The sequence below is a fragment of the Diospyros lotus genome, chromosome 5, assembly GCF_014633365.1.
Source record: "Diospyros lotus cultivar Yz01 chromosome 5, ASM1463336v1, whole genome shotgun sequence".
Lineage (NCBI taxonomy): Eukaryota > Viridiplantae > Streptophyta > Magnoliopsida > Ericales > Ebenaceae > Diospyros > Diospyros lotus.
In genome coordinates, this window is record NC_068342.1 from 33,632,015 (window position 1) to 33,643,332 (window position 11,318).

The window sequence follows — 11,318 nt, forward strand, 5'->3', positions numbered from 1 at the left end:
TGGCAGGAGGAGGAGACTTTTCAATCCTTATTCATTGAATTGAGTATTCAACTCAATTCAATGATATTTTGTTTTGTCTTTTCACTTTTAAATTATATAAATAATAAATAAAATAATATATCTATTAATTATTAGTAGTACAAGTAAGAATAGGTAGGGCATAGTCGCGTGGCAAATGACAGATTGAAAGTTTGTTTGGGGGCTTTTAGTGTGGGTTTGATTTTTAGGGGAAGTAGAATATTTCTTTATGGGAAGGATTTTGGGAGTGACATTAGTGGTGTTAAGACTTACCACTATAGTCATTTGGACACATTTCTTGATTTATTTTTTTAGTGTAATTTTAAAGACGGTGTGACTAAGGACGTCAGTAATATAATCTTAAAAAAAGAATAGACAGAGGGTTGGTTAAGTTGAAATTGAATATATTTAACTCGCTTAAATGAGCATTAAGCAAATATTTATAGAAAAGTATATTTATATATAAATGTAAATGAAATATATATATATATTTAAAAATAAAACCAGCAATGGGTAAGAGAGAATGGGCTGTCGTGGCAATGGCGTATGGATTATTGCTTTGGAAGTGGAATAGTTTTTTATTAAAACCAAAAAGGTAAAACATCTCCTCTTCTTATAATTATTAATTATTATTATGGGGCAAGTGAATTGGATTTGGGTTGAGTACTAAATTAAATTTTAGGTAATTCTTTTTTTATTTAAATATAATTTAATAATTATATTATAAACAATAATTAGAAAGGGTTTTAGAAGATGGTCAACCAACCCAACCCAATATTTTTATGACTATATTATGCATAATTAACTAAAAAAAGTTTTAATATAAAGTTCATAGTGCATTATAAAAAAATAAATTACTCAACTTCTACTAAATAATTAATATATTATAAATGTACGAGTCGGGTTAAATTAATTTGGGTTTTAATTTTTATTAATTTAAATCCAACTCATCAAAATTTTTAAAAAGCCCAAGCGAAATTAAAATAAGACCAACTAACTCAATAATTTAGGTTGAGTTTTGAACTACCCTAATCATCTCTTTTAGTCATTTAATATATTTATAACATAAAAACAAAATATAAACCAAACACTTACTTACTTTTAATATTAATAAACATAACATTATATATAATTATTAAATATTACTTTATTAAATTATTTTCAAAACTCACTATAATCATTGATATGCTTAAAAAATAGGCTCAAGCTTAAGAGAGTTTCAAAAAAAGAAATCTAAGGATAGAGGCTTTAGAGACTTTCCCGACAAAACAATCGTTTGAAGATTTTTTGGGGGACCTCTCCCAAATACTCTCAGGAGTTTTTTTTTGGTTTCATAGATATGATTTTTAGAGTACCCTCCAAATTATTGTTCATTAAGAATGTATCGACTCACCTTTGAGATTTTTATCTGAAGATTAAGAATAAAAAATTTTAGAAAATGTAAATGTTCCTGCACCTATCAATCTTAACCTCTATAAATAATAAGTCATCCTTCAAATTGAGGTACATAAGAATTTTTACGCAAACTATTTGAAATTTATTTATTTTTCAATTGAAACTAACTTAAAACATTAGAGAGATTACAGAAGAGATATATCACGCTCCAGATTATCTTTTATTTTGCAAGTCTCTTAAAGGTTAAAAGTTAAAAATTAATATTCTTGTACACTTACAAATTTATTATTATACTTTAATAATAACAATTTTAATGATAACAATAACGACAACGACAATAATGGTGATGATAATAATAATAATAATAATAATAATAATAATAATAATAATATTATAGGATCACTACACACCAAGTATAATTAAAGGTGGTGGAAGACAACAACATCAAACACTTGCAAGGGACAGAACTTTGGTCATAGGGAAGGACCGAGAGAGATTCAACAGCTTCTTAGAAACAAATAAAAAAAGAAAGAATGAAAGAAAAATCACGGCGGTTTTACGCTATTGGCAGCCAAAAATGACGATCAAAGTAAAAACTTCAAACTTCAACGCTGTTGCGTAATGGCTGTCATCATCACCATCCTGAAAAGAAGTCGTTATTTAAAGTGGTGGTTTCCTTCTTCAAACTTCCCCACTCCGTCTCCATTTCCGTCGATTGACCCCTACAGTTGGAGAAGCAACAATAATGGAAGCGGTGGTTCAAGACGTAGTGATTGTTGGAGCTGGGATTGCAGGCCTCACAACCTCCTTGGGGCTTCACAGGTAACTCCCCAAAAAACGGCGACAATAAACGTTCTGTTCTTCATTAGTATGCGCATATTACCAACAACCAAAAAGAAGCAAAAACAAAAACAAAGCTATGTTTAATTGGGCAGATTGGGAGTTCGGAGCTTGGTACTGGAGTCTTCGGAAAGTTTAAGAACAACAGGGTTCGCGCTTGCCATTTGGACCAACGCTTGGAGGGCGCTGGATGCCGTCGGCGTTAGCGACTCCCTTCGCCAGCTTCACACCAAGACCAAAGGGTAAGCCCAAAATGTTATGACTTTTGTCTTTGTAGACTCAAGAGAATTTTGTTATAGATAATGGTACCAGAGTAATAACAATTTATACAATCATAATGATTGAAGGTATTTCTTTTAATGGATTCAGAAAAGATGGATTATTTTTGTTTTGTTTTCTAACTAAAATTGTATGTGTACACTGCTATCCTTGCTTGGATGCGGCAATCAATATTATGTTCTTTTTAACCAATAACTTTGCATGAATAATGTTTCCCTTGTCCCAAGGTGAGCCTTAGACGCAACAGTAAGGTTGCTCCATTGTGACTGAAGGTCTCAGGTTCAAGTTAGGAAATTGTCTCTTTGCTCGATAAGGGTAAGGTCTGAACTAGGTCCCCTAGAGCCTGCAATGTGGGGATCTTGAGCGCTAAGTTCGTCTTTATTTTTATTGTTTTCCTTATCGCAAAGTGATGGAATTGGAGATTACTGCACCATTTTAATTAAAAGTTATGCAAAATGTTTTTGGTTGTATAACCTTGCTCTTTTGTTGAGGAATAAGTTTGGCGTGACTAGCAAGGATCTATAGTTTTTGGCGTGACTAGCAAGGGTCTATAGTTTTTGACGAGGAAGCATGGATACAGCAATAGACTGTAGAAAGGGGTGAAAGGACCCTGTCAGAAAGAATGAACACTAGCTTGGAGCTAGTTGGAGTAAATCTTCAAACATTATGCAATGGAGGACAAGCAAAAAGGAGTGTCCTCCCTTGACCAGAAAAAGGTAGTAGAGCGAATCATTTTAAATAGAAGAGAAAATTTCATGACCTTGGCTCTTCCAAGCATCATGTGATCGACATTTAGCGAGCATCACTCCCTTGGTGGTGCTAAGTCATCCTTTACACACAAAAGGATCTTTGAGAACAGGAAGCTCTTGTATTACTAGGGAGTGAAATTACAAAGCTAGTGAGGAGAAAATCCTTAGACTGACTCTAAAGATATTCAGGATTTTCAAATCGAATTCTAGAACACGCTACACACTATTGCAATACATGCACTAAAACATTCCAGAATCTAGGAGGAACCAGAGCCACTAGAAACTTCCATGAAAAGGTCAAGACTCTCCTCATGCTATGGAATTCCAAAAACCTTCAATATGGCTTGTAAAGGTCTCCCAATCATAATTGCCTCAACATAGATGACTTCGTTGCACTTTGTCTCTGGCGATACAGACTTATCCTTCATGATATTGAGAAGGTTTAGGGAGTGCACAAGCTCTGCCACTCTCTCTTGAGCCTCTTGCCTCTGCGCTAGAGCTACCAGCGAGCCAAGGCTTTGGCACTCCTCCATCAGGCAAGGCCCTTTGCATATCTTGCTTACCCATCTTAGGCACAAAGGCCTTTTCTTTTTTATAGTCTCCCTCGGGGACTTTCCTCAATAGTGGAGTCTGCCTCCATCTTGAGATTTGCTTGCAGGCCTGTGGGCGGCGTTCTTACCCAATCTTCCCCACCACTGGCGTGATGTGTCTTCAGATGGTGTCTCTTGTTGGGGCAGGACTCTTTTGACAGAATTTTGCTATGGACTTTGTCACAACGATGGCTTTGTCCACATTCCTAACCCCTTACTAAAGCTCCTATTTGGCCTGTGTCTTTAACCCATCAATGAGGTGGAAGAGGAGGTCATTGACAGCCATGCTTAGGATTTGTAGCATGAGAGTAGTGTACTCCCTCACATAATCTCCATGGCAGTCCTTTGCTTTAATTCTAGTAATTTCTTTCTCACCCCGTATACCACCTTATCGGGAAAGAATTGCCTCTTCAGCTCTTTTTTGAAATCACCTGATGTTTAGATGGCGCATATGATGCTTCTGACACCTGCATGCTTCCACCCCACCACAAAGTAGTCATTGCCAGTAAGAAAGTGTGAAGCACTTAACTCTTCGTTGGCTCATTTTCCAGGCCTATGACTTCAAAATACTGCTATATCTATTTGTCATAGGAAGCTCTGCACCGCTCTTGCATCCCTCATGCTTGCAAACTCCTTTACCTGGCTCATGTATGCCTTATCTTTCAGAGACGACAATCTTTCATTTTCGATTTTTCCCCCTGTTTTTGACTTCATTACAGCCCAGGTGAGCGCCTGAGGGCCAGGACTCCTCAATACACCTAAAAACATCTAGCAGGACATTCTAATTATTTTCTGTTACAAAATTTACTATATATTTAGAGCACCAGCACCAACTGCTCCCTGTGGAGCATTGATTTACTTTCTATGTGGTGCAGCTAATTGCTCTCTCCTTCGAGCATCTATTTTTTCTCTGATGCTATCTAATCTGTCTATGTTCCATGTAGATGTAGTGGACCTTACGTAGTGTGAATAAGGCATGGTTTATTGTTGTTGCCTTTGAATCTATTTCTTCTGGCTTTGGACTGCAGCGTCATTTTTTATGCAGTGAAACCTTTTCTAACTTGGAACTGAATTTCAATATTCCTCTCTCTTTGTATATGCTTTCTTGTTCTTATTCACATCCTATCTCTTGGGATTGGCTAACCAATCAATTTGGCAAAACATATGAGGTTCAACCCCAATTGAGCTGAATCCCTTTACAAATAAAATGTTTCACACCACACCAGGAAAAAACCAGGAAAAAATGTTATTTGGGATTCAGGTTTTCAACTACTAATTGCATTCTTTGATATGTTTTGAGTCCAGAATTATTACTTCGTCTACAGTCACAGGGCTTCCCACTTCAGAAAGGTCATTTAAGTAAGTTTTACATGGACAAATTATTTACACGTCTATTTATGAAACTGATTGTACTAAATTTCAAAATGAAAAATAGTTGGTCTAAGGTCCTGATGCTTCTTTCATATGATGTGCAGTGCAAACCATGAAGTCCGATGTGTGAAAAGAAAGTTGTTGTTGGAAGCCCTTGCAAGAGAGCTCCCAAGTGGCACCATTAGGTACTCCTCCAAAGTGGTTTGTATTGAGGAGACAGGCTACTTAAAGTTGGTGCACCTTGCAGATGGGACTGTCATCAAATCAAAGGTGTTGATTGGATCTGAAGGAGTGAATTCTGTAGTGGCAAATTGGCTTGACTTCAAGAAGCCTCCCTTTGATGGCCGAGCTGTCATTAGGGGCTGTGCAGAGTTCAAAAGCAGTCACGGCTTTGAGCCAAAACTCATGCAGTTCTTTGGAAACGGAATTCGATGTGGTTGCATACCTTGTGATGATTACTCTGTGTATTTCTTTTTCACCTTTGTCCGATCCAGCCAAGGTGAGAATTTCTTCATCCTACAATAGGCTCTCATGTACAATATCACCCAATAATATGCATGTTTATTTTGAAAACTGGCTCCATACATATTAAAGAAATACTTTCAAAAAAGAAAAATATACCATACAAAATGAAGCAATGGATTCAGGTCCAAATTGAAAGACCTGTAAAGGTGAGCCCCAATGTTCTTGTTAAAGTACTATATATGAAATTTCTCTAAGGTTGACGCAAATTTTCTCTTATTTTTTTATTGGCATATGCTCTTAAGATCTTACAATGTGGTATCCTCATTACTGTTTGTCCTATCGAATGGTATAGACAAGGAGGTGGAAGAGAACCCAGCAAAGATGAAGGAATTTATTTTAAGCAAGCTTGGGAAGTCAGATGACCATATGAGGGTTACCGTAGAGAAGACTGAACTGGATAGTATCATGTGCTCTCCTCTAAGATTCAGACCTCCATGGCAGCTACTGTGGGGAAACATCAGCAAAGGCAATGTTTGTGTAGCTGGGGACGCTCTCCACCCAATGACACCGGATATTGGCCAAGGCGGGTGCGCAGCACTGGAAGATGGCATTGTGCTGGCAAGGTGTCTAGCTGAAGCCTTGTTGCAAAAACCAGCTGTTGCATCCAAAGAGAAACCTGAGAAAGAGGAATTTAGGAGGATTGAGATGGGGCTGAAGAAGTATGCCCAACAGAGGAGATGGAGAAGCTTTGAGCTGATTGCTACAGCTTCTCTGTTCGGGTGCATACAGCAGAGTAATGGGCCTGTGATGAGGTTCTTGAGAGAGAAAGTTTTAGCTGTATTCCTGAGTTGGTTGCTATTGAAGAGGGCTAGTTTTGACTGTGGCCAGCTGAGTAAGTCTTGATGCAATCACTTCATTTACTTGTTTCAAAGTAACATTTCAAGCTCTCATTTCCTTTCTCTATGAATCCTCGGATGTGCTAAAATGGACCATAAATTGCCCCCTTTGGTTGGTTGTCTCTGAGAGTATCTTCTAGTGGTGTTATGTTGTAATTTATGTGTTTTTGTTAGTTTGGTGTAATTGTTTAACTATATATTGTTAGATTTCCCATGAAATAAGTAGGTGTTGAGAATTTTAGTGCCATGTGATGTTAGTCACTTACCTTTTATTTGATCTTTTATCAATTGAAAAGTATAGCATTTCATAGCTGGCACTATTTTTGAATAGGGCAATCCTAATGTGTAAGTCTTGTCAATTTATAAAGATCAGGCAAGAATCACATTTGTACTCGACTTTGTTCTTATTTTCTTTTAAGTGTTCTCATCAAGTAAAAGTCCATTAAAGAATCACACTCTTACAAGAAACATATAATAATTGATAATAACAACAACAACATATCAAGCCTTTATCCCACTATGTGGAGTCGGCTACATGAATTCTAGATTTTCATGTATTTCTGTTTTTTGTCATATCTTCATTTAGATCCATACACTTCATATCAAACTTTAATGTCTCTCCCAAAGTTTTCTTGGGTCTGCCTCTACCTCTTTTTTTGACTAATTGTTCCATTTCATCAACTCTCCTCACATGAGCGTCTATTGGTCTCTTTCTCACATGATCAAACTATCTTAGTCTAGTCTCTCTCATCTTCTCCTCGATTGGCACTACTCATACCTTATTACGAATAACTTCATTTCTAATCTTATCCTTCCTTGTATGGCCGCACATTCATCTTAACATCCTCATCTCTACTATACTCGTCTTTTGCTCATGTTGGTATTTGACTGCCCAACATTCTGAGCCATATAGCAAGACTAGTCTTATAGCTGTCTTAATAGAATTTTTCTTTCAGTTTTAATGGGATTTTACCATCACATAACACCCCCGATGCATTTCTCTATTTTAGCCAACTTGCCTTAATTCTATGTACGACATTCTCGTGAATTTCTCCGTCTTTTTGAATCACTGATCCCAAATATCGAAAATGGTCTTTTCTTTGTAAGATTTGGTCTTCCAATTTTATTATATCATCAACTCTTGCATTCTTACTAAATTTACATTCCATATATTCTGTTTTCTTTCTACTTAATTTAAATCCCTTAGATTCTAAATTGCTTCTCCACAACTCAAGCTTAGTGTTCACTCCTTCTTTTGCTTCTCCACATATAATAATTGATAACCAAGATAAAAATGAACATTTGTAACAAATTAATGAACTTATATTATAAACTTAAGCAAAAATAAGGGAACAATAATTAGGACAAGGGAGTAGAAAGGAAAACAAAAGGTGGAGTTTCTTCTAAAGTTTTTCCTATTCTTTCATGACTCTCACAATATCTATTTATAGGATTACAAAATCCTAGAGTTACAAAAAAACTTAATAATAAAATAAATAAGAATTAATTATAAGAATTATAACTTAAGAGAATGTGAAAAAGTTATTGACTATGAAGGAGTTATGGACATCCACATTTTAATTTTATCCCCTTAGATGTCCATTTTACAAGAAATATGTCTCGCTAAAACCTTATTAGGAAAAATCCTTTGGGATAAAAACCTAGTGAAGGAAAAATAGTACATCATTTCTTATTTCAAAAAACTAACTCATTAAAAACCTTGCCATGAAAACTTAGTGGTATAAAACCTTGGTCAAGGAAAAGTGTATAATATGTTTTACTCCCTTTGTTGGAAACATTATTTAAGATCTCTGAGTCAACGCATTCCAATATTATGCACCAACTTCTTAAACATTGGTGTAGGTAATGCCTCGGTAAACAGGTCTAGATTATCACTTGAATGAATTTGTTGAACTTCAATATTACCATTCTTTTGAAGATCATGCATGAAAAATAATTCTGGTAAAATATGTTTTGTTCTATCCCCTTTTTATATCCTCCTTTCAATTGAGCTAAGCATACAACATTGTCTTCATACAATTTTATTGAAGTATCTTTCTTGAAAGGAATGCCACATGTCTCCCAAATATGTTGAGTCATCGATCTTAAGCAACACATTCTCGATTTGCCTCATTGAATTGCTAGTATTTCTACATGATTTGATAAAGTAGCTACTATTGTTTGTTTTGTAGATCGCCATTATATAACCATACCACCATATCTGAATAAATAAACTATGTGTGATCAAATTTTATATGGATCAAATAAATATCATGCATCTACATAATCAATTAGTTGAAGTCTAGAATTATTTGAATAAAACAAACCTATATTGATTGTGCTTCAAAGATATATAAATATATGCTTAATTCCGTTCCAATGTCTTTGTGTTGGTGAAAGAACTATATCATGTTAGGAAATTTATAGAAAATGCTATATCAAACCTTGTATTATGGTACTTCAAGATCAAGTAGTTTCTCGTTATCCTCTCAGGTTGCAAAAGATTCTTATTCACATCAAGGTACTAAAAAACCATTGTGATATTCAATGGATGAGCTTTATCCATCTAGAATCATTTTAGCACTTTTTCTATATAAGTCAACTGATGAATATGGATTCCATTTGCTAAACGCTTAAATTTCAAGTTGAAACAAAATTTTGTTCTTCCAATGTCTTTCATCTCAAATTCTCTTTTTAAGTAATCTACTGCTTTTTGAAATTTTTTGGGACTTCCAATAATGGTCAATAATATGCAAGTCATTAACATTACAACAATTATAACAACCTTAGATTCTGATTTCTTTATAAAAACACATGGACAAATTAAATCATTCTTAGAGGCTGTTTGGCTTAGTGGTTTGACCACGTATAAGCCATTTATGCAGCGGATCCACTATGCTGCGTTTGTGGTTAAACTGTTTGGGTTAGCATTTTAACTTATACGCTATCCCACTAAAAAGTTGCTAGCATATCTCCTTCTTCATCAGTTATGCTCCGTCCCCTCTAGTATATCTCCTTCTTGGAAATCAGCCAAGCAAACCATTATTGCCAGATCCACCATGGAATCAGAGTTTATAGCTCTAGATTTGGCTGGTAATGAGGCTGAGTGGTTGAAAAATTTCTTAACGGATATTCCATTAGGAATAAAATCGACACCTTCAGTGTCGATGCATTGTGATTGCCAAGCGGCAATAGCCATTGCAAAGAATAAAACTTTTAATGGTAAAAATCGACATATTCGATTGAGACATAATGTGATAAAACAGTTGCTTAAAGATGGAATTATTTCCATAGATTATGTGAAGTCAGAAGTGAATTTGGCCGATCCTTTGACTAAACCATTGGGTAGAAAATTAATAAATGAAACATCGAGGGGAATGAGACTATTGCCAACAGAGAGAAATCAACAGTGATAGTAACCCAACCTATGTGATTGGAGATCCCATGAATTAGGTTCATATGGGTAATAACAAATCATATGTTGATCTTATGGTGAATCACTATTATTGATTGTGGTGTCATATCCTATGGTGTAAATAGTGTAGATTAACTGCAATGGATGAGGGTTGAACTAAGCTCTTAATGAATTTCATATCCTTTATGGGTGGTGTATAGTACTGTAGTATACACTTGATGGATTCACCTATATGAGTGTGGAGTGGGGCTGCTCCAATGAAACTATGGCTAAATTTCTAGAGCACTCATGAATTACCAGGCACGCGCATGGCCTATTTGCGTAAAACCGCGATGAGTAGTAAGAATTAAAAGGGTGTAATATGATTGGTGAGAATCATAATTTACAAGCATGTTCCTTGGTTCATAGAAACTATAAGTTTCACCAATGACTATGTAAGTTATCTCTCATTCTTTCTAAACTTGGTTCATAGTCCAAAAGACACCAAGTTCAAAGTGTTACACTCATGTGCTTAGCCCAGCAACAGTCATTCCTCTAATTTGAACTCATTTGAAATATGTGGGGGATTGTTGTAAAACAAATAATATTCCAAATGGTCTTTTGCAGTTGAGGAAGACTAAGTCATGGTTGACCAAGTCTCCCATGTTGGCTTCCATTGCGTTTTATCCTCTTATCATTTTGCTCTTGACTTAGTCTTACCTCTTATCCTTTGGCCGATTATTTCTCTCATTCAACGTACACTTCTTTGGCTATAAAAGGCAGCCTTCACTATACTTATAAACAGAACAACAAGCAAGTCTTGCTTTAGCTTACTATTAATAATCTCCCAGATATATATTTCGTTACTGCTTTCTGTTTCTATTCTCAATACACATTCCTTGGCTGCTTCCTATTTCTGTTTGTGATATACTCATTGCTCATGTTGTATGTGCTATTCTTCATTCAATTATTGCTGCTGTAATTTGTTGTTGGGTTCATTGTTTTCTTGCTCTCCTCTTTTTCCCAAACACCATGAGTGCACACGAGCTTGAAAGTGCTCGTTGTATCTTGGGAGAGTATCCGCCAGAGCCTTTGCACTTCATCGAGGGGCGGAAAATACTCTTAAGGACAGTGACGTTTGTCACGCCTCGAGTTCCAACTACTGTCCATTTCTGTCCATTATTCTTCTTCATAGGGTACAAATGGGTATTTGTATGGAAGCCAAATGAGAAAAAAGAAGTCATACAATATAAAGCATGACTTATAGCACAAAGTTTTTCACAAATACTTGGTATTAATCATGATGAAACATATTCTCCTA

The 11,318-nt window shown here is 35.6% G+C and overlaps 1 protein-coding gene across 2 annotated transcripts; it reads left to right on the forward strand.

The window, feature by feature from the left end:
• Nucleotides 1-2,076: 2,076 nt before the first annotated feature.
• On the forward strand, nt 2,077-6,999 carry LOC127802826 (monooxygenase 2-like). Of its 2 annotated transcripts, XM_052338872.1 has the most exons (5): nt 2,077-2,235; nt 2,349-2,495; nt 5,177-5,230; nt 5,347-5,741; nt 6,060-6,999. In XM_052338872.1, the coding sequence occupies exons 1-5, from the start codon at nt 2,159-2,161 to the stop codon at nt 6,608-6,610; spliced, it is 1,224 nt and encodes a 407-aa protein (XP_052194832.1). In that variant the 5' UTR covers nt 2,077-2,158; the 3' UTR covers nt 6,611-6,999. The 2 variants fall into 2 exon arrangements, with proteins under 2 accessions (XP_052194832.1, XP_052194833.1); XM_052338873.1 differs by lacking the exon at nt 5,177-5,230.
• Nucleotides 7,000-11,318: the final 4,319 nt, after the last annotated feature.